Below are 27,671 nucleotides of genomic sequence, written 5' to 3' on the forward strand. Positions count from 1 at the left end.
TAGAGAGCTCATGAATATGGAGGACTACCAGGCAGCAAGTTTACTATTACTTAATAATTTCTTGTTCATAAGACAGTGATTTTATAAAAACTTACCCCACCACTGATTGTATAGGCAGAGAGCTGTGAATCAGAGCAGAATTATACAGAGATCAGTATTCAGAGAACTTGTAGCTCGACAGCAGATAAAACCCGAGATTTTTTTTTTTTTTTTAAATCAAAACAACAGCATGCAGCCCAGTAAGTGACATCACTGGAATCAGGTTCTCTGACTATACATCATACTGCTCTCAGATGGCATAGCAAAATACCTGGTAACAGGCTCCCTTTAACCACTTAATGACACATGACATCATAAGTCAGTTCCTTGACTTTGATGTGTGGTCGCTGTTGGATTTTTTTTTCACCACTTCAATAAAAAAATCATACAAGTTTGGTATTGCCCATACTGACTCGGAGAATCATATTGGCAGGTCAGTTTTACCATACAGTGAACATGGTAAAATAAAAAAAAAATTGTGCTGTTTTTTACTACACCAGGTGGTAGAATGAATAGCGTTATTCAAAAGTACAACTCGTCCTCCAAAAAAATCCAAGCCCTCAAACAGCTATATTGACGGAAAAATAAAAAAGTTATGGCTCTTGAAAGAAGGGGAGGAGAAAAGCGAAATAAGGAACAATGGTAAAGAGGTAATTGTAATTCAAATAACTTTTCAGGATAAGATGACCCATGCGTGTAGAGGTGTACAACACTATTTCTGGCTATCATACGAATAATTTACACCAGTTTTCCCCGCTGTTCTCCATCTCTTAAAATTTGCAACAGACTCTGAGCTGGTGGGAGGAGAGGAACTGAATGATGATTTCTACCTTACACCGCTAAGCACAGAGATTCCTGCACTACATTTCTTTTTTAGCACACAGAAAAGCAGTGGCAGCGTAGAGGACATTATACAGCAGTCCTGAGCTGTCTGGATGCTCACGTGAGTTAAAAGACTTGTTGGGAAGCTCAGTAAGATTTTTGCGTTCTGTGTCTGTTTTCTTTCTATGCTCCTCAGCCCCCTATCCCATAGAGTATAATAGTCTGTGTAAATGACAATGCTGTGAGCAGACCATCTGTCTTGTCCGAGTAAGAGCGAGTTGAGCTTTTCTTTTTTTACTTCTTCTTGTTGATTGGATGACAAGTACAGAACGTGGATGGGTGAGGATGAGAAGTGTCTTATAAATGAAAAGAAGTAGATATCTCTGATAAGCTATTTTACAAAGTTTCATATTTTTTGCCTGTACTATTGATTTATCCAAACTTTGGAAAATGCACAGTTCCTGTTTAAGGATTTGCTGAGTTTTTTTTTTCCTGATATCTAAACTAGAGCATAGGACGTAAGAATACACTTTATTTCAGGAGATGTTGAACAGGAAAGGTTTTATACATTTGATCTTTTCTCACCTGGGAGCTGTACTCAAACCAAAACCAGGATGGAAGCAATACACCTAATATACTTACTGAACTCGGTCCTTTAATGCTAGTCATCTGCTGCCACCATGCCTTTCACTGGATCTTTCTCCCGCATCTAAAATTGAAACATCAGAATAATTATGTATTTAGTTAATACAAGAATAAACAAAATCTAAAAACATTGTGTTTAATCTAGTTACATTCGGAAGCAAAAATAATCACTATCGTTTCTGACATTTAACAGTAAGTTGTACTGTTACACTGATCTTGCTTTATAATATTCTTTCAGTAACCACCACACAAAAATAAATGAAATTAAAAAAAGGATTCCGATCACCTTCTTGGTCATCAGTCAGGGTTCTGGTGCTTCTACTCTTAGGGACCATTTCAACACACTGATCCAAATTACTAGTTTGGCATATCCAGTGTTGAAGTGATTTATGGAAAATTTATTAACAAGAACTCATCATTAGGCGCGTTTGGAACTAACAGTCAAGAAATTAATTTTACCCTGGCTATGAGCATTCATACATTCACTCTAATTTAAGGCTTTATACGTAATAGAATCGGGTGCCAGAGTGTATTCTGCCTCATTTTCTTTGATTATATTTTTTTTATTAGGTAAGTGATTTCATCTCTGTGTCCTGACATACGATTGAGCCATGCTTAACAACACAGCTTTTTGTGTGTACGTGCATTCAAACCTCCCCCTGACACAGCATGTTGCGAAACGGGTATTGGTTGTTCTCTCCGAGTGAGGCAGAAGTTATTTAATCTATGTCTATTTCCCATAGACAACATACGGTATATTGTTTTTTCCCTTTAGTCTGTAGTTATTCTTTTGTACATATTGTGCTATGAACTTTGCAGCCTTTATTTTCCCTGAGTATCAATCTCCAACATAAAACATATGGTTCTTACTTTCCCCTTATACTAAAAGGTAGCTTAAAAAACATGGATTTTTGTGAATACTCACCGTAAAATCCTTTTCTCCGAGACGCTCATTGGGGGACACAGAGACTGTGGGTGTGTGCTTCTGCCGTCTGGAGGCTGACACTAAGTATACAAAAAAAGAGTTAGCTCCTCCTCCGCCGCATACACCCTCGCCCCCAGACCGGGCGTAACTCAGTTTAGTGCATAAGCAGTAGGAGAACGCGCCTTAAACTCAGGCAAGAAATTATACGTCTGGAAAAGGGACCACCCTGATCCTTACATAAGGATTTGTATAACTTAAAATAAACAAAAGCCAACTGGCTAGTAGGGTGGGTGCTGTGTCCCCCAATGAGCGTCTCGGAGAAAAGGATTTTACGGTGAGTATTCACAAAAATCCATGTTTCTCCTTCGTCTCATTGGGGGACACAGAGACTGTGGGACGTTCTAAAGCAGTCCCTGGGCGGGATCTTAGCTCACCCAATCCATGCTATTTTGCGCCCCTGATTAGAGGTGCGCAACTGCTGCCTGGAGAATCTTTCTTCCCAGGCTTGCATCCGAGGATGCCTGGGTATGTACGTTATAATGTTTGACAAACGTATGCAAACTGGACCAGGTAGCTGCTTTGCACACCTGTTCCGCTGATGCTTGGTGTCGTAGTGCCCATGAGGCACCCACTGCTCGAGCCGAGTGTGCCTTGATCCCTGCCGGAACCGGCGTGCCACTGATTTCATAAGCTTCTTGAATCGTCAGGCGAACCCATCTGGCCAAAGTCGCTTTGGACGCAGCAAGCCCCTTCCGCCGCCCTTCTGGGATCACGAATAGAGAGTCTGTCCGGCGGAAAGATGCTGTCCTTGTCACATACCTCCTAAGAGCTCTTACCAGATCCAGTGTGTGCAAAGCCTTTTCTACCCTGTGCACCGGTGCCGGGCAAAACGAGGGTAAGACAATGTCTTCGTTGATATGGAATGCAGAGACAACCTTCGGCAAAAAGGGAGGAGCTGGCCTTAAAACTACCTTATCCTTATAAAAAGTCAAGAACGGCGGTTTACAAGATAAAGCCACCAATTCCGAAACCCGCCTAATAGACGTAATAGCTACCAGAAAAACGACCTTCCTGGACAGGTAAGGTAAGGAGACTTCTTGTAAGGGTTCGAAGGGGGGCTCCTGAAGGGCCCTGAGCACCAAGTTCAGGTCCCATGATTCCGTCGGCGCCTTATAGGGGGGTACTAAATGTGCGACCCCCTGCATAAACGTCTTAACCTGCCAGACCGAAGCGACCTTTCGTTGAAAAAGGACCGACAGGGCAGAGATTTGCGTCCTGAGCGAACTCGGAGCCAATCCTGCGTCCAGCCCTGCCTGCAAAAATGCCAGTACGTTGGGGATTGAAAAAACCAGAGGAGCCACTCCGCGATCCCTACACCAACGGAAAAAAACTTCCCAAGTCCGATGATATACCTTCGCCGAGGAAGGCTTTCGGGCACTCACCATCGTGGCCACCACATCGCGCCTGAATCCTGCCTGTGTTAACAGCCAAGATTCAATGGCCACGCCGTCAAACACAGGGCCCCTAAGTTCGGATGGTAGATCGGCCCCTGGGACAGCAAGTCCGGCCGATCTGGTAGACGCCAGGGTACGTCCACCACTAGCTGAACCAGATCTGCATACCAGGCCTTCCGAGGCCAGTCTGGAGCTAGCAGAATTGCTGGAACCTTCTCTCTCCTTAACTTCCTGATGACCCTTGGAAGCAGAGGTAGCGGGGGGAACAAGTATGGGAGACGAAACTGGCTCCATGGAAGCACCAGAGCGTCTGCTGCGATCGCCTGCGGGTCGAGGGATCGAGCGACGAACCTTTGTACTTTGGCGTTCTCTCTGGATGCCATAAGGTCCACGTCTGGTGTCCCCCACCGTTGGCAGATCTGTTGAAAAACCTCGGGGTGCAGGGACCATTCCCCTGCCGCGACCCCCTGTCGGCTGAGAAAATCTGCCGCCCAGTTTTCGACTCCCGGAATGTGCACCGCTGAAATTACCACGTGGTTCTTTTCGGCCCAACGCAGTACCAGCCCAACCTCGCGCATGGCTGCTTGGCTGCGCGTGCCCCCCTGATGGTTGACATATGCTACTGCTGTAGCATTGTCCGATTGAATGCGCACCGGCCGGTGTCTCAGGAAACACTGAAAATGTTGCAGGGCCAATCGTATTGCCCGTATCTCCAGAATGTTGATCGGGAGAATTATCTCCTGAATGGACCACCGCCCCTGGGCTGTGTGACTCTGGAAAACTGCTCCCCAACCTTGCATCGGTCGTCACCACCAACCACTGTTCCGGGGGAAAGGGTTTCCCCTGGACCAGAGACGAGTCGCGAGTCCACCATCGGAGTGATCGTCGGACCAGCGGAGACAAATTGCACCGATGACTGAGGGATAGCAGCCTTCTGTCCCATGCTGACAAGAGCGCATGCTGAAGCGGACGGAGATGGAACTGGGCAAACGGGATTGCCTCCATCGCCGCCACCATTCTGCCCAACACACTCATGCCGTACCGGATGGATCTGGAGCCTGGCTGTAGAAGGTTCCGTACCCCCTGTTTGATCTTTCGCGCCTTGTCCTGAGGAAGGATCACCAGCCCCCGGGAGGTGTTGAAAACCATGCCTAGGAATACGATTCTCTGGGCTGGAACCAAGGACGACTTGTTCCGATTGATCAACCAGCCTAGACGCGCCAGGGTATCCAGCGTGATACTGACATTCTCCTGGCACGCCTGAAACGACGGACCCTTTACCAAAAGGTCGTCCAGGTACGGTAGTACCGTTATGCCCCGTGCATGCAGGATGGCCATAACCACCGCCATTATCTTCGTAAAGACTCTGGGAGCAGTGGCCAGACCGAAGGGCAGAGCAACAAATTGAAAATGTCGCTCTCCGATCGCAAAACGCAGGAACCTCTGGTGTGGAGGAAAAATCGGAATGTGCAGATATGCATCTTGCACGTCGATCGAGGCCAGGAACTCCCCTGGATCCATGGCTGCAATGACCGAGCGGAGGGACTCCATCCGGAATCGCCTGATCCTGATGAATCTGTTCAGGATTTTTAGATCTAATACTGGCCTTACCGTCCCGTCCTTTTTGGGGACCGAAAACAGGTTGGAGTAAAAACCTTGTGTCTCTTCGCTTTTCGGCACTGGGACAATGACCCCGTTGCGCTGTAGCGTCATTATGGCCTGTAACAAACCCTCCGCCTGCGATTCCGTTCCGGAAAGCCGGGAACGGAAGAATCGCCGTGGCGGGAGTCAGAGAAACTATCTTGTACCCGGACGATATCAATTCTGCCACCCAAGCGTCGCGTGCCACTGCGACCCAAACGTGGCTGAACCTTAGTAGGCGTCCGCCCACTCTGTCGTCCGTAGGTACGAAGCGCCTCGAGTCATTTTGCTGGAGGCTTTTGGTATCTGGCCCCCCTTGTTCTGGGCAAACGGCCTCGGCCTCTACCCAGCGGATTGGCTCTGTAGGTTTGCCTTTCCCTAATCTGACCATCATTTGCGGAGGTGGATGCTCTGGCCGAAGTCCCCCTCCAGGGGTTACGAAAAGGCCGAAAACGCCTCTGTCTGCCTAAATGCTGGCCAAGTCCTCTGCTGCGGGAGGAAACTACTCCTCCCCCCTGTGGCTTCTGAGATAAGCTTATCAAGCTTCTCACCGAACAACCGATTGCCCTGAAAAGGCAATGAGGTCAAGGACTTTTTGGAGATAGAATCCGCTTTCCACAATCTCAGCCATAAAGCTCGCCTAACGGCGATCGCATTTGCTGCTGCCACCGCAGAACACTCAGCCGCGTCCAGAGAGGCGCTGACGAGAAAATCACTTGCCCCTAAGATCTGATTCGTCACCTCTAAGACCTCCGCAGGCAGATCTCTGTTTTGGAGGGCATTCTGCAGAGCGTCCGCCCATGAAACCATGGCCTTAGCCACCCAAGTAGCCGCAAAGGAGGGGGCTAGGGCCGACCCCGCTGCCTCATACACTGAGCGGGCAAGCCCCTCTATAAGGCGATCAGTTGGGTCCTTGATAGAAGAACCGCTGGGTATCGACAATAGCGATCTTGACGCTAAACGTGATACCGGTGGGTCCACTACTGGCGACTCCACCCATCCCTTATGGAGTTCAGGAGGAAACGGATACTTAGCTTGCATCGCTTTTTGCATTGCAAAACGCTTATCCGGGTGTTCCCTATGTTTCTGAACTAGCTCCTCGAACTCCGGATGCGTGGCAAACCTTCTATGCGGTCGCCTGGTCTTTTTGAAGGAGACCTTGTGACCTGAGGCCGTGGACACATCGTCCTCGATCTCTAATGTCTGGTTGACTGCCTCAATGAGGCTATCCACCGAGTCTTGGTATCCCAGGCTTTCTGGATTCCAGGCCTCCTCCTCGCCCTCATCCTGCTCACTTCCTGAGCTCGGCGACGGGGAACGAGATACCCTAATACCCGCCGCCGAAGCCCCAGAGGGTCCGGCCGACGGGGAACGAGCTTTCTTGCTATGAGCTTGTCTGGTGCTGGAGCGGCCTCTAACGGTCGGAGGGTCCTGAGACGTGGACGAGCTGTCTTCCGCTGGCAGACCACCATCCTTGTCCCTGCCTGGGCCTTGGAGAGACTCAATTGCCCTTGTAAGGGACATCATAGAGTGAGATAAAGACACCGCCCATTCTGGAGGGTCCTGACCTCTGGGCTCTGCAACAATGGGGGGATCCTGGGCTCGCTCCGACTCGCAGGCTTCACAAAATTTACCCGGCTGCGCTTTAGGCAGCCTGACCCCACAGGAAACGCAAACAGCGTATAGGAAAGAGTGAACTTTCCCTTTGCCAGACATATTGCAAGGTAGGGTAGGAGGAGGAGGATAACCCCTTCCTTGACTACTAGTGCGGCCTTGAAACGGGGTTGCACTTACCCACCGGTAATGTCCCACCTTGCGTCTCTTCCACGGGGCGTGCGGCGTTACTCGCCGGGGCACTCGCACTCCGGGAGATAGGGGGCAGCTTCCGGCCCCACTTCGGCGAGGAAATGCAAGGAGGGGGGGCGGGAGGTCCCCGGTAACTGTGCGCGCCCGCCGCTCTCCGCCCCCGGAAGTTAGTGGGCGGGGCTTCCGCTACCCCCGGAAGTCGGCGGGCGGGCGCGCGGAACTCCGGACCTCCCCATACATCGGGGACAGTGGGCGCCCGCGGGGCTCTGGCCGCACTCCAGGTGCGGCGTTCGAGGGAGGGGGGCGGGAGCTCCCCGGTAACTGTGCGCGCCCGCCGCTCTCCGCCCCCGGAAGTTAGTGGGCGGGGCTTCCGGCTATCCCCGGAAGTCGGCGGGCGGGCGCGCGCTCACGGATCTCCCCATACAGCGGGGGCCGCGGCCGCCCGCGGGGCTCCGGCCGCACTCCGCGTGCGGCGTTACCCGCCGGGGGCAGCGCCGGGTGAGAAGCGGACTACCCGGTCCCGGCCTATTAACAAAAGGTGAGCCGGGCCGCCGAGGGGGCTTGAGGTGCTTCTCAACCCCATCCCTGGGCAGGGAGGGGGAGGCTACTGTACCGCTCTCCGCTTCAATCCCTTGGCTTACCTGCGCCTCCAACTCCACCCCTGGACTCACTACCTAGGGGTGGTAGGGGCATTTCCACGTTGCAGGAGAGAACAACGTGGAGGATCACTCACACGTGCTCGCCCGTTGGGGACGATGGGGAAACCGCAATCCTCTTATCAGGATGCGTTGCCGCCTCTTTATAAAATAAAAAAGAAAAATGGTTGTCTGGGGAAAAGTCCCAGATGTGTCCCTCGGTGCGGGAGAGGAAAACACGTGGAGGGTTACTCACACGTGGTCGCCCGTTGATGATTTGGGGAGATCGGACCCTCTCTATAGGATCCGTCACCCCTGTCTTATCTTCATAGAAAAAAAGAAAGAAAAAAAAAAAAAAAAAAAATCTAGTCTGGAGCTCCAGACTGCGTGTGCCTCCATCAGACACTAAGCAAAAAACTGAGTTACGCCCGGTCTGGGGGCGAGGGTGTATGCGGCGGAGGAGGAGCTAACTCTTTTTTTGTATACTTAGTGTCAGCCTCCAGACGGCAGAAGCACACACCCACAGTCTCTGTGTCCCCCAATGAGACGAAGGAGAAAAATAAAAATAGGCCATTTTTTGTAAGTTGATGTGGTAGATTGTTCAGATAAGCACAACACTCAAAGGAGGAGACCGATGCCAACCCCATCACTGCCATCATCTGTACTCCGAATGAGAATGTTCTGATATCAATACAACTAAAGGCAGGTCAAAAGTGTGGGGAAAAGCAGGTGTTTGGAAGCCATCTACAAGCATTTTTTTTTTTTTTATTTAAACAAGAAAGAAGACAAATATCTTAAAGCGATTTGCAAAGTTTCATAACTTTCTCTGCAGGATAAAAATTTATATATAAATAAAATATTAAAAAAAAAGTATAGATACTCTAAGGAGACAGTCAAGCTGGAATATAGACACTTAAAATTCCGTGCAGTGCTCCATGGGAACAAGTATGCAAAAAGCCACTTCACAGAGGAAGAAGGTAGAGCCTACTGTAGGTAGCAATCCTAAAGTGTCAGTATTGAGCCTTTAAAGCGTCTTACCATAAGACTTCGTACATACAGCCAAACCACAATCTTCTCTAAAGAAAAAAAAACAACTCAATTTTCAGACAGCTGTTTTGGGGTTCTAGCTAATTGCATATATTTTACGCTTTTTTTTCAATTTTTGAATTGGGGGAAAAAAGGAGGAGTCAAATGTTTCAACAGATGCCCCACCAGGATTACGCCACTTGTCAGAGATTGGCACCGTCATTTAAGTGGTTAAACTTCAGAAATTGGGAGTTAACTTCAATTTCTGTTACAGGCAGGTGCCGGCTGTATAACACAGGAGGTACCTGCTCCGTCTGTACACCTACAACATTCTGTAATATGTCCTGGAGCAGAAGGGGTTAAGAGACGAGAATACGGAAATATGATTCTGGATAAGAGGAAAAAGGGAGCACCTGGCAGAAGAAATCCTAGGGTCATTCACTAGAAAAGCAGAAACACCAACCTCATCAAGCTCTTTCTTGGTTTCATCCTCCATCCTGCGAATGTCCTCCATTGTTAACTCCACCCACCTGTCCAGCCAGCAGAAAAGCTGCCGATGAAAATTTGTGAACAATCGCCTCTCTTGCTGAAAAAAAGAAAAAAAAAAGAAAAACATAGCAAAGATAAAAAAAATAGTGCACTCAATTGGAAGGAAATCCAAAATCAAAAATGAGCAATACGATTTGGGCTGCCCGGGTCAAGCGTCCAGTATGGTCCTCATTGGATTCAGTCTTCACTTCTGCACCCGGCATCCTCGCTGCCTCTGGTGCTTACTAGGTCAACGCAACGTTAAAAAAATAAACATAAAAAAAAAAATCATGGTGTAAAGAACATCAAGAGGACCAAAAAGAAAAAGGAAAACCCTAACATAGGCTTTCACCATGCATAAACTTGTGTTATCAAGACAGATAAACAGATGCCAAAAGGAGTCTGGCAGCGGCTTATTCTCCTCTCCCTATTGAGCATACATGGATGCTTGGCCAGGTCGAGTGTCCACGTGTGTGTAGGTGGGTAAAAAGAAAGAATAACTGTTCGGTAGAGGAAAGTGTGACCACCATAAGGGATTTACTGATAAATGAGTCACTCAATTAGGTGAAGATTGTACCGATATCCCATTCACAGTTGCTCCATAGTAATTGTAAGTTTAATATGACTTGGCCAGTCAGCTGTGAGCACAAAATCTGGCCCTCCAAATCAGCACAGAGGGGCCCAACCAGGTCTTGTGCTATTTTGAGCTAAAAGCCCAACATGTTCACGAAAGGCACAGATTTTGAGGCTGAAAGCAGGTGGCAAGGATGATCTCGGCATGCTCTTTGGACCATTCAGCTGTTTGTTTTTTTACTGGTTTAGAAACAGAAACCACACCGAACCCATCACATAGTCAAAGTGACCCTTCTGCTTTAGTTTGCATTAGTTATGTAACAGATCCATATTAAAGAAGCATTCCTATGAATATTATTTTCATTAAATAAAGATATACGAGTAAGGTGAGTAGTGTGAGTGTATCAAATATACTCACCTACCGCCGCTCTCTCTGGGATCCAGCGCAGTTCTTTTCTCAGTGTCGTTACCGCTCTGCATGACTCGTGGAGTTTACAATGTAAGCGTCAGAACGTGGCCCATAGGTTTACACTATAAAAGAGACCTCTGGCTCATGAATGGAGCGAGCCCGATAATCTGAATTGCTGTGGTGTCACTGAGAAGAGGAGCGGGAAGGTGCAGAATCCCAGAGAAAGCAGAAGTAGGGAGTATATTAATACACTCACACTACACATCATACACAGGTTTAATTTAAAAAAATATTCCTCGGGGTGATTCTTTAAACATGAAATCAGTTTTTCTTCCTAGAATGGAACATGAAACGAAACTCAAAAACGTGAAGACTGAGCATTAGTGATTGTACATCGCCACCATGAAGATAATCCATGTAATGAGCACACGGTTAGTAGGAGTCCGTATTAGGAAATAAATGTGAACTCTGACGCTGCAGTACGAACACCAAACATGGATTATATTTCCTCATCGCCAAGCTAATAACGATTATAAATTCGATTTACATGTTTACAGGGGACGCCCAGTGTAAAACTACAAATCTGAAGTCACATATAGTTACTATTATGCTTTAATGCATGCCAAAAATAATAAACTTGTAGAATTCAGACTTGAAACGGAGATTTATTATACCGAATGCACCAAAACCCTGCCATAAGTGCCTCACCCATGGGGCAAAACAGTGTTCAAACCTACAGGATGGGTGATCCCGTAAACATATATGCAGACACTAAACATCTGTACATTGGTCACCTTTACAAGGACCTGTCAGCAGGTTCACTATGACCTGTTTCGGCTTTTATATTTTTCTGCGTTGTGTTTAACCCCTTGGTGACTCAATTTTTCAAAGCTGCCATGTGTCACTTCATGAGGAAAGAACTGTGGAATATTTCAACACAGCCCAGTGATTCTGAGATTGTTTTTTTTTTCATGACACATTGTACTTTGTTAGTGGTACATTCAGGTTGATATGTTTTCCATTTATTAATAAAAATATTAGACTTTTCATAAAACATCAGCAATTTTCTAACTTTGAATGTTTCTATCTTTAATGTAGGCAGTCATACCATATAAAGTTCTTAAAATAACATTTACTTTATGTCTACCTTACATCAGAAAAGCATGAAAAATTTAGCATTTTTCCCCCTCAAGGAACTTTACAAAACCTATTTTTTAGGGATTTATTGTTTTGACGTGACTTTGGGGAACCTAAAAACTCCCCAAAAGTGACACCATTTTAAAAACAGCTCTTCTCAATGCATTTAAAACTATTGTCAGGTATTTTGTTAAGCCTTTGGATGCTTTTCAGTAATGAATGCAAGGTGGCATGACCAGAATGACATTTTTTACCACTAAACTACTGAACAGGCTGCTACAGCTGGCAGACTAAGGCCATTACTTGGCTGTGGATTCCATGGCAATGTTCAGGGTCACACAACCATGATCACTGGGGTTAAAAAGGGGGCCCCCCACACTCTTAACCGTATGGATACTGTTATCACTACTGACAGCAGCATCTACAGGGTCCAACGGCCATGGTCGGTGCCAATACTGCTTGTGGCTGATGCAGAAAAGTGTTAGAACATCCCTTTTAGAATGGTGGGGGGGGGGGGTCTGACAGCTGCACCTACAATGCACCTGAAATTAAAGGAACCACAAAACTGCTGTAACGCTGGGTTCTGTGTGCAGCGGCGCTCCAAGTCAGAGATTGTGCAGGGAGCTGCGGCACAAATCCCGTTCAGAGAGGTCAGGATGTGGCCCTCCTGTACAAGTAGGATCCCCACCCTTCAGGAAAATAATCTACGAGGGGGACGCAGTGCTATATAAACACACAAGAATCTCACCAGCAAGTCCGCGGATGGAATGCTAATTTTTAGATACAGAAAGGATAGAATAATTATAATCTGTCAGGTAACCGCTACACATTCATTCTAGCGATACGAGCAGCAATAAGGGAGGACCAGTAATAAGATGACAGCAAGCCACAAAACGGCAGCTTTAGACTCGGCGTGACTCCTCGGCTTTTACTCACCTTTTGGATGAAGCCTTCTACTTTGTTTTGTAAGCCCCACCACTTGAACTTGACAGTCACTAGCTTGTATGCACACATATGGGGCACGTCATTCCGCTGTGCCAGTGTCTTCTACAAGAAGTAATGCACATCACACATAAGGCTTATAAATGTACAAAAAGCAGTAAATAGTAGAATAATTCATGAGCCATTACGTAGAATAATTACATGAATTCTCACAAATACATGCTGTTATTACACCAAGCTTAAGAAAAGCTCTTGGATAGCAAAACTTTGGCTGTTACCCCATAATGGTACCAATAAAATCTACAGCTTTGCCATGCTGTAACAGAAGCCCTAAAAAAGCTCCACCAACAAAAAAATAAAATAAAGTTATGCGTCTCACAAAATGGTGACAGAATGGCTCTGAAATGACCTGTTGGAATGAAGCGGTGGCCACCCGTCCCATGTGGGACTGCTGAAAAAAGTGCTGTACTCTGCCATTTCCATCAGACCTACCGACACTGAATAGAGCCTTGCTCAAATCCCTGTTCTCGGGATCGGTGGGGGTCCCAGTGGTCAGACGCTCACCGATGAGCAAGTTATCACCTTTCTTTTGGATATCCTATGGATAGCCGATAATCTCTAGCGTTTAGAATAATCCTTTAAAAGTGGACACATCTATAGCAGGTGGCGCTCCTAATGTTTGTTTTTCCCCTCAAGCTGTTCAGTGCACATTGTGACAATGTTGCCTATAATTATGACAATTTGGCATGTAATTAACCATTATAGTTCTGAAAAAGCAGACAAAGAATTTACCTTCCAATCAGGTGTTAGGGGTCCACGTCCGGTCTTAAAAGACTTATATTTTGCTGGGTCTTCATCTGGTTTATAATCCTAGAATGCCAAGAAAATTTAACGTAAAATAAAAATGATAACGATATTTTTAAATAAAATTATTCTGCTGCTCAAACTATTAGACTGACTTTCTATGTGCAGAAATAACATGCCCCGGAGTCATGAAGAGGCACATGCCACCTGATAAGGTCAGCACACCGCCAGAAGTCTTACTCCAGTCAAAGACTGAACTAACATTTCTGGAATAAGAAACGCTGCCACTTTTGATGAATTTGACGTGTGCAGGCAAACCCCATACAGCCCTCTCCCAAGCTCTGCCCATTTTGATGATGCAGCCAAAACTGGAGGGAAAATGCCAAAAGTCGCTAAGTTTTTTCACAGCTCCACGTTGTGGAAAAATTTTGCGATTGACGGATCAAAGCAGATAAGAGCAAAAATGTTTTTGCAGCAAGTAAAGTTAATACGTAACATAATACATATTATATTTAAGGATAAAACTGAAAACTCTTTTTCTGCGACATTCAATGGGAACTGCTAATAACATATGTAGAGATCAAATCTAGGCGGCTTGGTCATCCCTAGACATTGGATGAGTTCTAGGACCAACCTTAGAGAGGACCTGATTCCTATCTGCAATATCAATTTGCACAACTTCCACATTCTTCCAGACATCTGGCTCTAATTTATGTACCTGAAAAAAGAAGTCATGAACAGAGTAGGTATGAAAAATTTTGATTGTTTAACCCAATAATAGTCCTTATACAATATGACATGAACACAATCTATAAACATATGATTTGTTGTTAAAGGTGCATTATAACAGCAGGAAATGATGGGATATCCCTTGGAAGCACATGAAATCTGGCCTATGTTCTTTGAAATTGTAGTGTGGTCGCCACTGAATGTCTCTTAACTATGGCTATATACAACCTACAATGGCGAAGCTTCCTTAAAGATCAGAGAAAATGCTTAAAGTATTATAGATGTTCTAACTGAACGTAGATAAAGTCACTAAAGGGTTATTCTCACGTGTCCTCTTCAGGAGCTCACCACCCCCAGCTCCAATATTGCTGCAAACATTAAACACGTAAGGTATTTAGTTATCGATTTTTGATCAAAGAGTGCACAAGCCATTCAACCACCTCAAGGTGTACCTAAATATGGATGATCCCTACCACTAATGTCCTACCTCTCCAAGTGCCAAACCTCAACCGAATGGGGAGAGAAAAGGAGACCAGGCATAGTTAGTAATGAAAACCTTGTGTGGGAAAGATGGTTAGATAAGGGTGCTAAGCCAAGGAGAGCTAATGCTAAAAGTTGTGCAGGCCCTATTTTTTCTTTTTTTTTGTAGTACATAGGGGTGTGTGGCCCCCTTATTCACCCATCTTGCCCACACAAGGGAGCTGTGCCTTGTATCCTTTTCCCCATGCAGAGGAGGCTGGTTTGACACATGGATGTGACCTTAGTGATCGGGATTATCCATATTAAAAAGGTACACCATGACGTGGTTGGATGGCTTTTACGCTCTTAGATAAAAAAAAAAACAAAAAACAAAAAACTGCCAAGTATCTTATATTTTTAACATTCGCAGCAATATTGGAGTTCATGTACTTATTAATCGCAGTGTGATGACACATTATGTATGTGTTTGTATATTGACCACATAATGTATTTGTGCACCTGTACATTAATTTAATACTAAAGGTGTGCAGGCCTTATTTGTTATTGTGCTGCAGTGATGACTTTCCCAACTAACCACATGTCAACTACTGGCCACCACTGCGGAGGTTAGTGATCGGCTGCAGCGCTCTCATTAGTCATGGATGTCATTGTTGCAGGGCAGACAGGGAGCAATGAAGCAACAGATTTAAGAACTATGTCTTTTTCAATTTTCCATCCTTGGCCCAATTTTTGAAAAATCCTTTAAAAAAAAAAAAAATGATTGATACATTCTTCAGGGGTTAGACAAGTGCTTGAGCATATGAAACCACAATCCGTCTTGCTTCTATATCCCTACTAATTTCATTATATAGAACGGCTAGAAGCATAAACATGGAATCAGGATCATCCCCTGAAAAATATGTTAAAAATACAGATCTCTGGCTGTGCCTCCAATGTTCTTCTAGGCTTATTGGAATGGTTCCCATGGCACTAGAGACAGACATGAAAAGCCTCGGTGTTCGCCACTTACATTGTCTTGTGTACCCAGATCTGGCTTGTGCCACGTCTCAATCTTAATCAAAAAGTCATCCTTCATGTATTCATTCTGCAAAGTAAGCACAAGTCCTGAGTGTCCATCATCTCTAAAAAACAGCATCAATCTCCTAAATAATAAGATTATTAAGATTTACTAGTAAACTATAAAATGCAGCCTGGGAGCGTGGAATGAATTAATTCTGGCTAGGAGAACAATCAGCAGAACAAAATTGTTATTAAAAACATTCGTAGGCAAGAGTAATGTGAATTTAATGCCCCTCACTTCAGAGAATTTACACTTCTTTATAACATTATAATCTCTGGTATGGTTTACAGTCCTGGCGTTAAGCAGCAGGCCCCGAGTAAATGATTGTTAATATTGCAGACAGCAATTCATGGGGATAATTACAGAGCTGTAAAAGCCATTAATACCAACACATTCCCCAATGGGCCACTAGCAAAACGGCCCCTGGGGAAAACTTCTCTCTCAAAAAAAAAAAAAAAGTACGAAAAGTGTTTTGGCCCCACTGCATTAACAGCTGCTGGCATTGTGTATTAGAGCAGGCAGTGAAAGGTCACGGTGCTGGCACGGGCACCTTGGGATCTGCAAAACCTCACTTACCAGCTACACAATTGCACAATACTGTCTGATGAGAGCACAACTAAAAAAGTCCCCTATAGACCTCTTGATCAGACAACTTGATGCGGCTCCTAAAGCTGGCCATACACGTCAGATGTGTATCCGCTAGTGATAAGCGAACGTGCTCGGGTGCTGAGTGTCTTCGGTGTGCTCGAAAAATATGTGCCAGTCCCCATGGCTGGATGCCTCGAGGCGAGACCAGCAGCTGCAGGTAAAAAAACATTTTTCAAACACGTCGAAGACACTCTGATAGCACCTGACTATGCTCAGACAACACCTCATCAGAGAACATTGCTCATCACTAGTACCCACTAATTTTACAGATTTTAAAAGGACAGATCTAATATGTACAGGGGGGTTGGAGTCTCCCTGATGAAGTAGATAAGGATCCGACAGTCAGGTCAGAACATGCCCAATCCTTCAATTCAGTGGGAGAGGAGTTGCAGCAAGAGGGTTCTAGCCGCCTACTCCGCTCTCCCCAAAGAGAGGTGGACAATCTGTGCAGGGGCGGATAGGGGCAGCAGAACAGGAGCCCTTTTCTGTCTGTGCCCACCCCCTAGATCTGTGCATCGTGGGTGAAGGGGTGTCAGAATAGACAGACAACTATGTGATCATCACTATGGTTAATATTTGCACAAGTTATGGCTTTTACATTCCTATATGACAGGACAAAATTGGTTGAATTTCTCTGTATTGCAGATGACAACGAGACGAAAAGTGACCGGAGCGGATTTTTGCACCTGCCGATGCATTTAATAACGGTTAAACTAAATGTGACATCATCAGTATCACAAAACTAGGAAAGTTTCAGCAGAATAAAGTAGTATTCTAGGAAAATAATGTACTTACTGTAATTACTGTTCGATGAGGCATGGGAAAAAAAATGAGGTGAAAAAAAGGTTAGTAGATGACATTTTAACAAGCCAAATCTAGAGGTTTCCTATAATTTTATTAGGAATAAAGTCAAATAAAATGTTGTCATTCCAGTGTGGCATATTATATTACAGCTCCTTACAACCTCGGAGTAGCATGGAGCCAAACACGGGAATCTGTCACCAGGTTTTTGCTACCTCATCTGAAAGCAGCGTAATGCAGGGGCCAAGACCCCATTTTCAGAAATGTGTCACTAGCTCGTCTGTATGCCGTTATTTTATTTATTTTTTCAATACAGATTATATCATACATCTCTAAGGATGCCAGGTTTAGCCTGGAATAACCTACAGATTTCATTCTAGAGATTACGTCTGTATGGTGATCGGGGCGGGTTGAAGCCAATGGACAGCTATAACTCTGGAGTTCAAAGGGAACCTGTCAGCAGGTTTGGCCGCTATAAGATGCAGCCACTGCCTTTTAGGGCTTATCTACAGCATTCTATAATACTGTAGATAAACCCCCGGACAGACCTGCAAGTTAAGAAAAATAAGTTTTATTATATTCACCCGGGGGGGGGTGCGGTCCGGTCCGATGGATGTCGCAGGTCCGGGTCCAGAGCCTCCAGTCTTCCTTCGATGCCACCCTCCTGTTGCTTCATCGCTCCCCGGCATGGCGCTCCTGCACAGGTGTACTTATTTGCCCTGTTGAGGGCAGAGAAAAGTACTGTAGTGCGCAGGCATCGGGAAAGGTCAGAGGCCCAGCGCCTGCGCATGTCGGGGAGCCATGAAGCAAGCAGGAGGACAGCGTCGCAAGAAGATGGGAGGCGCTGGACCCGGACTTGTGACACCTGCCGCACCAGACCCCCCCCCCAGGTGAGTATAATAAAACATATTTTTCTTATCTTTCAGGTCGGACCGGGGGCTTATCTACAGCATTATGGAATGCCGTAGATAAGCCCTGAAAGGCGGTGGCCGCACCTGCTGACAGGTTCCCTTTAATAGAGCGTTTAAAAGCGCATGCATTGGCACAAAAAGCCAAAAACGCATGCAATTTAATGTGAAGCTTCTTTTAAGCGTTTCTGCAGCGTCTGAGCCGGCAGAAACACTGCGGAAACGCTTAAAAAAACGCAACGTGGGCACACAGCCTTAAACTTGGGGGAGATTATTGTGGGGAATATCAAAGCCTGATTAAAGCTGGTCAAAGATTTTAAAAGGTTCCCTCATTATACAAATGTGAAAGATGCAAAATCCCCCTTCTCTCCCACGTCTGAAGAGCTCAGAGATTTCAGGGTTACACCACAGAGGAGTGCATGGTCTCATTTTTATACAATCCCTGTTTTCTCTGCTGCAGATCTAGCAGTTCTCTGAATGTTGAGCCCTGAATAACCCCGCCCCATCACTGATTGGTAGTCTTCTATGTACTCTTAAATATATAGAAAGCTGTTAAATAATGGTGGCGGCGGGATTATACAGAGCAGGAGGACTACATGGCACAGGACAACTAGTCCTGTAGTGATAATCTCCTGCTGATAAACCACTGATTTTAATGGGACAGCAATACAGCCCAATAAATGACACATCCCTGGAATCAGGGTCTCGGCCTTTAAATCATGCTGCTCTCAGATTACAAAGCAGAAACCTCACGGAGTCCCCTTAGTACTTTACCGTAAAGTTGCACACAGAATGCCTATGGTTCTGCAACCAGATCGAAGGGTGCTCTGTGCAGAACTTGGGAAGGGTTTCACCACAAGAGAACTGATTTTTTATATTGTTTTATCAACTTCCCCCTTCTCTTTTTTTCCATTCTACAAAACCCTCTGTAAAATATCTGTTACTGGAAACACTCCCAGCATTATCACCTGGTTGCAGATTTGGCAGAGGATCCAATTCTTGGCTGCCTGTGGGCATCATCAGCATGAAGCTGGATTGAGCAGACAGGTATTTACTATGTGCACATAGGTATACAGGCAAGCACAAGTAACATGATTGCCCTCAGCTCACAATTCCAAGAAAAGATGCAGATCAAAATGTTCCTTGTTAATGTGAATAGGTCAGGGGATACCATTATCCAAGGAGATATCCACAGGAACACCAACACCAAAAACTGATGGCACCTTAGCATCTCTAGCTCTCGTGCCTTCCCCCCACCAAGGTAACAAGATGCTTGTCACAGTGGCCTGCATTATTCATGCTGAAGACCAGGGCAAGTGAGAAGCACATGCAGATAAGGTAACAATGTCACAACTAGAGCAATCAGCTGCACAGGAAAGCGGGACTAGTAACACTACAGACCAGGAGACAGGACGGCTACTCGTCAGCCGGCAGTCTCAATACTTACTGGTCCTGCAGTAGGGGTAAGCGTTCCAGGCCTTCTCGTGCATATTTAGTGCTCCTTCAGGCGCCAGCATCCTTACAAATGTAGGAACTTTGCTGTAGACAAGAACACAGTTTAGTTCTGTAGACACCGACTGCAAGAAAGTCTCATTTCATAAAACAAAAAATCCAACAAGATCTCCCAAAAGTGTCAGTGAGCAGGGTATTTCACATGCACAAAAAAATCCAATAAGATACCATTTAAAATCAGACAATAAAATAGGGTAAAATACTGCTAAATATATCAACTTTTTTCTAAAAGTTTTTTTATTGAGATTTTTCCAGAGTTTTTAAACATAAATAATACATTATAAAAACCGCATTGAGTAAGAAAATAACTATATAGGAAGGGTAGAGATGGAAGGAAGGAGAGGGGAAAGAGGGAAGGGAAAGAACAATAAAGATCAACAAATCAGTTGTCACCTTGCTAAGAAATAAAAAATTGTCTTTGGGTGTCATTGCAAGATAAACAATTTTATTAGACCTGAAATATGCACAGAACCAATGCCTAACAATCCTCGCTATTAGATCAAGCCCAATCTATCTCACCAGTTTCCCCAGACGCCAGCCCTGACATCAATCCACGGAGCCCAAATTTGTTCAAAATTATTCGCAGCCCCTCTTTTCTTGTAAAACCCTTTTTCCACATTTAAAAACCAAATTTTGTCAATATATTCCTTTTTTTGTTGGGCTCTTAGTATTCAACCAATGTTGCGCTATTCATTTTCTCGCCAAGTACAGCATATGTGCTATTGCTACTTTACCCGTTTCAGTTATCTGATTGTCTTCCACATAATACAGTGTACAAAATAGATGCAAAATTGAGCTATTTATCCTCTATGTGCTACCATGGTTCAACTCCTTTCTCTAAGGGTACCGTTACACCTAGCGATGCACCAGCGATCCCAACTAGCGATATGACGCGGTCAGGATCGCTGGTGCATCGCTAGGTGGTCGCTAGTGAGCTGCCACACAGGCAGATCTCACCAGCGACATAGCGGTGGTCGGGGATCGCTACTTACCTGTCAGACGCGGCGATCCTACGTCCTCCCGCCCACGTCCAGGCGTCGCTTGTCGGCGCCACAGGAAGCGCAGCAGGAAGCTGACGACGAGAAATGATCCAGGAGCTTCTCGCGCGATCAGCGATAACCAGCGGGGGAGCCGGTCGGAGGTAAGTATCACATGCAGCGATATCGCTAGCAATATCGCTGCAACGTCACAAAATCGGTGACTTTACAGCGATATTGCTAGCGATATCGCAGTGTGTAACGGGGGCTTAAGTGAACGTGCTTGGATAAGGTAACTTTGGCATGCTTGAAAACTATGATGTTCGAGTCTCCGTGGCTGCATGTCTCGTGGCTGTTCAACTGCAGCAACCAGGGCTGTGGAGTCGGAGCTCATTTTGGTGGAGTCGGAATAAAATGGACCGACTCCTAAAAATATATAATAAATTGGGTACATTGGTACAATGCAGGATGTGATGAATATTTTTTCATAGGAATTTGGGAAAGTTATGAAATGTCTTATAAATGGCTGTTCTATTCCTGATCTAAGGCTACATTCACACAAGAACAGGTTCTTGCTATTGTAACGGACAATGCTTCAAACATGATAAGTACAATTACCGTATATACTCGAAAATATAAACCGAGATTTTCAGCCCTTTTTTTTGGGTTGAAAGTCCCCCTCTCGGCTTATATTCAACTCAAACCTGGGGGTCGGCGGAGGAGGGGGAGCGGGAGTGTCACAGATCATTCAAAGAAGGAAGAGGAAGTTCCAGCTCCATAAAATATACTTTATTTCATCTTGTTAAAATCGTGGTATGTTCTCATGTGGACAAGTAACATGGCATGGTAAGAATAATCTCAATTACTAATACAAGAAGGGTTTAGAGTATTATCATGAATATATATCCCCTAAAATTGGTACTTTATTAATAATAAAAAAACAGTTATGCCAGATTGTAAAGGGGCATCAAAGATATGCTAATTAATGAGATGCCAGTGAACTAAGCCGCTGATGATGTTGAAGGTGTATCTCCGTCTGCATCAGTATATTAGTATCTTTTTGTGAGGCTGGGGTATCACTGAATGAACTTCATGGATTTGGTGATTAATCTCGTTATCATTATTATATATACATTCCATCGATGCATTATATTATCTGATTGAAATCTCATGTGGAGTAGTTTTATGCAGGATAATTCCCATATGTACCACCAGATGCCAAGTGTGTTCTACCATTGTTTTTAATCTTTGTGGGACACAGGATCCTCTTTAGAGCAGTTATATCTGTCTAGCATTAGGGGTCCCCTCAGCTATCGGGTAGAGGGTGTCATTAGTGGCTGCAGGGTATACCAGGGCCCCTAGGGATAGCCATCGTTGAGCGGGGGCGCCACAACGTTCCCCCCTAGGGTGCCAACCTCCGCGGCCAGGCAGGTACAAGCTCAGAATTATCAGGGATTCCTAGTTGTCCCAAATGTGGGTCTTCTGTTTGAACACTTTTTTCTTTTGTTGTGTATTTGTCACGTTTTCTTTTGGTGTATAACCACACTAGTGGTTTTTTATTATTAATAAAGTACCAATTTTAGGGGATATATATTCATGATAATACATGGCATGGTAAGGCAACGTGTTTCGAGCAAACGATCTACCTCAAGCTTGAGAAAGATCGTTTGATCGAAACGCGTTGCCTTACCATACCTTGTTACTTGTCCACATGAGAACATGCCACGATTTTAACAAGATGAAATAAAGAAAGTATATTTTATGGAGCTGGAACTTCCTCTTCCATCTTTGAATTTCCCGGTGTCGTCACGGCTGTTCCGAGCACCTGTGGCGTACTCTGGTGAGCTGGCTATATTTTCATTTGGTGTCTTGGTGTCACAGATCATACTTACCCCGTCCTGGCTCGGTCTCTGCGGCCCCCCGCTTCTCCATGGTCTCCCTTCCTTCAGCGGTCACATGGTGCTGCTCATTAAACTCATGAATATGCGCATATTCATGAGTTTAATGGGCGGTACCACGTGACCGCTGAAGGCAGGAAGGGAGACCGTGGGAGAACGGGACTGCAGAGACCGAGCCAGGACGGGGTAAGTATAGGCTATATTCACCTGTCCCCGGTCTATCGGTGCTTGCTGCTGTGTGATGTGTCCTTTTGTCAGCGACATTCAGACAGCAGAGGGCGTAGTGACGTTGTTAGTGCGCGCCCTTCCCTCTGCTGCCTGAACGTCACTGACAGATGACAAGGCAGACAGTGGCGGCCGGCGAGCAGCTATGGACGCAGGACAGGTGAATGTCTCAGGTGCCGGGTACTGAGGCAGCAGCGACACCGGCACCTGGCACCCAGCGACGGAGAGTTGAGTATGTAATTTTTTATATTTTTATTTGCAGCAGCATATGGGGGCATAATATATGGAGCATCTTATGGGGGCAGCATATGGGGGCATAATGTATTTGGCATCTTATGGGGGCAGATATGGGGGAATAAAACACGGAGCAGCATATGGGGGCATAATCCATGGAGCAGCATATGGGGGTATAATGTATGGAGCATCTTATGGGGGCAGCATATGTGGGCATAATCCATGGAGCAGCATATGGGGGGCATAATGTATGGAGCAGCATATGGGGGTATAATGTATGGAGCATCTTATGGGGACAGCATATGTGGGCATAATATATGGAGCAGCATATGTGGGCATAATCCATGGAGCAGCATATGGGGGGCATAATGTATGGAGCAGCATATGGGGGCATAATATATGGAGCAGCATATGGGGGCAGCATATGGGGGCATAATCTATGGAGCAGCATATGGGGGCATAATGTATTTGGCATCTTATGGGGGCAGATATGGGTGCATAAAACATGGAGCAGCATATGGGGGCATAATCCATGGAGCAGCATATGGGGGTATAATGTATGGAGCATCTTATAGGGGCAGCATATGAGGGCATAATCCATGGAGCAGCATATGGGGGGCATAATGTATGGAGCAGCATATGGGGGTATAATGTATGGAGCATCTTATGGGGGCAGCATATGTGGGCATAATATATGGAGCAGCATATGTGGGCATAATCCATGGAGCAGCATATGGGGGGCATAATGTATGGAGCAGCATATGGGGGTATAATGTATGGAGCATCTTATGGGGGCAGCATATGGGGGCATAATCCATGGAGCAGCATATGGGGGCATATTCCATGGAGCAGCATATGGGGGCATAATGTATGGAGCATCTTATGGGGGCATGATATATGGAGCATCTTATAGGGGCAGCATATGGGGGGCATAATCTATGGAGCATCTTATGGGGAAGCATATTCTATGGAGCATCTTATGGGGTCATAACCTTTATGGAGCAGCATATGGGGCATATTATTCTAGGGAGCATCTTATGGGGCCATTATTAACCTTTGTGCAGCATTATATGGGGTGTACTTTGTATGGAGCATCTTATAGGGCCATCATGAACTGTATGGAGCATTATATGGGGCTCCTGATTCAATATGGCTACTCAAAAACATTTATCCTACTGATGTCTCAATTAATTTTACTTTTATTGGTATCCATTTTTATTTTTGAAATTTACCAGTAGCTGCTGCATCTTCCACCCTGGGCTTATACTCGAGTCAATAAGTTTTCCCAGTTTTTTTGTGGCAAAGTTGGGGGGGGGGGGTCGGCTTATACTCGGGTCAGCTTATACTCTAGTATATACAGTAAACTGATGAATGAGAGTAATGAACAACAGCTAGAAGAAAATTTAGGATACAGTATGTTTGAGATGGAAGGCCACAGTGCTGTTCATGTAACTGAGGAACAAACAGATATTACAACAGAAGAACAGCAAAATTATACTTTAGAAATAGATGATCTTGTTGAAGCTGCTTCAAAACACTTTCATATTCATCACATGCGCTGTGTTGTGCACACGCTACAGCTGGCAATAAGAGCTAGTCTGCAAGAGGGACACTTCACACTAAGCGAGATCTCTAACGAGTCACCGATTTTGTGACGCATCAACGATCTCACCAGCGAACTCGCTGTGTGCGACACGCGTGCATTAGCGACCGGCCCCCCCGCCGGCTATCACTGATTGTGCAGGAATGTCCTGGGCCATTTTTTGATCGTTTGTCTCCCGCAGGCCAGCACTCATTGCTGCGTGTGGCAGCGGGAGAGCAACGATCAGCGAGCTCCCAGCGCTGTAAGCAGACACTGGGAGCTGGTAACCAGCGTAAATAGCGGGTAACTATGCGCGCCCGTCCCTTAGTTACCCGCTGTGTACCCTGGATACCAGCGTGCTCGGACTGGGAGCTGGTATCCAAGGTAAACAGCGTGTAACTAAGCATCACGCGAGTTTAGTTACCCGCTATTTACCCTGGTTACCAGCGTCCTCGCTGGTCCTGATCGCTGGTGAGCCTGCCTGTTTGAGAGCTCACCAGCGATCATGTAGCGACGCACCAGCGATCCTGACCAGGTTGCATCTTTGTCGGGATCGCTGGTGCGTTGTTTAGTGTAACGGGACCCTAAGACCTCACAGCTCACAGTGCATGTCAGACCAAATGAGAATCATGAGGTCAAAGGAACTGGCCAAGGAGCTCAGAGACAGAATAGTAGCAAGGCACACATCTGGTCAAGGTTATAAAAGAATTTCTGCAGTACTCAACCTCTTCCAGAGTGCTCTGGACCTCAGACTTGGCCAAATGTTCACATCCAACAAGACAATGACCCTAAGCACACAGCTAAAATAACAAAGGAGTGGCTTAAGAACAACTCTGTGACCATTCTTGACTGGCCCAGCCAGAGCCCTGACCTAAACCCAATTGAGCATCACTGGAGAGACCTGAAAATGGCTGTCCACCAACGTTCACCATCGAACCTGATGGAACTGGAGAGGATCTGCAAGGAAGAATGGCAGAGGATCCCCAAGTCCAGGTGTGAAAACCTTGTTGCATCATTCCCAAGACGACTCAAGGCTGTACTAGCTCAAAAGGGTGCTCCTACTCAATACTGAGCAAAGGGTCTGAATACTTATGACCATGTGATATTTCAGTTTTTCTTTAATACAGTTGCAAAAATTTCTACATTTGTTTTTTTTTTTCATTCAAGATGGAGTGCAGAGTGTACCAAATAGCTGCAATGAAACAGTGTGTTACATGTTACACTGTGGGTTGATCCTGCCATTATTAGCACGTTCAGACAACTTTAGTCCAATATGTTTTGTAGCATTGGCACAACAGTGTCTCATGTAACAGCCCACCCATATTGGAGTGAAGGGGTATGATCTGCAATACAACGCTCAACCTGTAGACATGTAGAACAGTTTTGGAAAGCAATTATGCCCATTTGTCTAATCCTGATGAATCCCTTTGATTTTACCCAGCAAATAAAATATCTATAAAATTACCTTTGTAAATGGTAAATCTTGTGTGTGTATTGTCCTTTTTCCCCATCCTTCTCATAAGGCTCATTTACAAGAACCTCCACACCTTCACCTCCTCCCGTTTCATTCTTACTGGCTTCTGCTACGGAGTAGAGCTGGCCCACTTGGTACTAAAAGAGGAAATACAAATAGTTAATTTGGCATATACAGGGTTAAGCTGAATCTCAAAAGAGCAGAGGTGGATAAAAGATGGCCGATTCTAATGTGACCCTCCAGAAGCCAAGACAAGGCCCGACAATAAAAGTGTTTATAAAATAATATGACGTCACACAAAAACAAAGAGGAGAATTCAGGGAAGCCGAGGCACCAAAACCACAGGCAGCGTTTCAGCCATAACTGGCCTCTCTCAAGTCTTAAAAAAAAACAAACAACAAATATATCGTGGCACTACTGCGTTGGTGCACAAAAGAAGGTTCCCACACCAGTATAGATAATATAATAAATTTTTGGCACTCAACTTGTTGCAAAGTGAAGACTTTATTTGCAGTCTCAATAATTAGACGTTTCGGCTTCTACAAACAAGCCTTCATCAGTAAGCTGCAAATCAGTATTCTATATTCTTCCCAAGATCCATAAGAGATTAGAGTGTACCCCTGGCCGACCCATAGTAGCGTCAACTGATTCCATCCTATCACCATTATTCATTCTTTTAGAAAAAATTCTGACTCCTCTTACGAGACAAGCACCTTCTTTTTTATTAGATACAGGTGATTTCCTTAACATCCTACGTAATTTAGGTCCTGTCCCCGGAGACTCTTTTCTTGTGTCCTTCGATGTTAAAGATCTGTACACATCAATTCCACATGAATTGGGTATTGATTGCGTCAAGAGACGCCTGTCTAGATCCGAGATGGATAGCAATATGATAGATTTTTGCATTGAATTATTAACCCTTGTACTCACTAAAAACTACTTTCTTTTTGGGGATACATTCTATCTACAGACCAAAGGGACCGCAATGGGGTCTAATGTCACGCCCCCCCTATGCAAACACGTTTATGGCAACATTTGAAGATGATATTGTCTACCCAGACCCCTCCTTTAAAACCCACTGCAAATTGTGGAAGAGATTTATCGATGACATTTTTTGCATTTGGATGGGGCCGGCTGATACATTAGACACATTTTACAATAAATTGAATATGGCCTGGCCTGGCCTGGCCTGGCCTATCTTTCACCATGACCAGAGATGAACACACAGTGAGTTTTTTGGATACAAAGGTCACAAAGAGCGCGGAGGGACATTTGAGCACTGACTTATATGTCAAAACCACAGACCGTAACAGTCTGTTACACTATAAGAGCTTACACCCCCCCTCCACCAAAAGATCCATACCTGTGTCACAATTCAAGAGGGTCGAACGGATTGTCTCTGATCCGACAATCAGCAATATCAGACTGAATGAGATGCATAATAAGTTTCGCACAAGGGGCTACCCTCCAGATCTACTTGATCAAGCACGACAACCCCCGACCCGGAATCATAGTGGGGTCTCAGGACGTCTACCCTTTGTCCACACATATCATCCATACGCGCAGATCTTACATCGCTCCATACGTAGACATTGGGGCATTCTAAAGGAAGCTCATCCGGAGGTTACAGAATTCCAACAGAATTTTTTACCGTGCTACAAACGCCCCAAAAACATTAGGGACACCTTAATCAGAGCAGACATAGGCCCAGGAGTAAGATCAACTACACAAAGATTCCTTTCCACACCCAAAACAGG

General features: G+C 45.3%; 1 protein-coding gene across 1 annotated transcript in view; it reads right to left on the bottom strand.

Moving 5' to 3' along the window:
- The window catches only part of PITPNA (phosphatidylinositol transfer protein alpha), a 95,483-nt gene that overhangs the window by 19,847 nt on the left and 47,965 nt on the right, over positions 1 to 27,671 (bottom strand). Inside the window, exons 3-11 of the mRNA XM_073565653.1 lie at positions 25,906 to 26,051; positions 19,460 to 19,551; positions 17,099 to 17,106; positions 15,605 to 15,679; positions 14,021 to 14,104; positions 13,375 to 13,452; positions 12,577 to 12,687; positions 9,457 to 9,579; positions 1,504 to 1,570 (exon numbers count right to left, since the gene is read on the bottom strand). Of these exons, the coding sequence (XP_073421754.1) occupies positions 1,523 to 1,570; positions 9,457 to 9,579; positions 12,577 to 12,687; positions 13,375 to 13,452; positions 14,021 to 14,104; positions 15,605 to 15,679; positions 17,099 to 17,106; positions 19,460 to 19,551; positions 25,906 to 26,051 (765 nt within the window). The 3' untranslated portion in view covers positions 1,504 to 1,522. The remainder of the gene's footprint in view (positions 1 to 1,503; positions 1,571 to 9,456; positions 9,580 to 12,576; positions 12,688 to 13,374; positions 13,453 to 14,020; positions 14,105 to 15,604; positions 15,680 to 17,098; positions 17,107 to 19,459; positions 19,552 to 25,905; positions 26,052 to 27,671) is intronic.

Source organism: Dendrobates tinctorius, unplaced genomic scaffold (assembly GCF_039654945.1).
Source record: "Dendrobates tinctorius isolate UK_male_01 unplaced genomic scaffold, ASM3965494v1 ptg000016l, whole genome shotgun sequence".
NCBI lineage: Eukaryota > Metazoa > Chordata > Amphibia > Anura > Dendrobatidae > Dendrobates > Dendrobates tinctorius.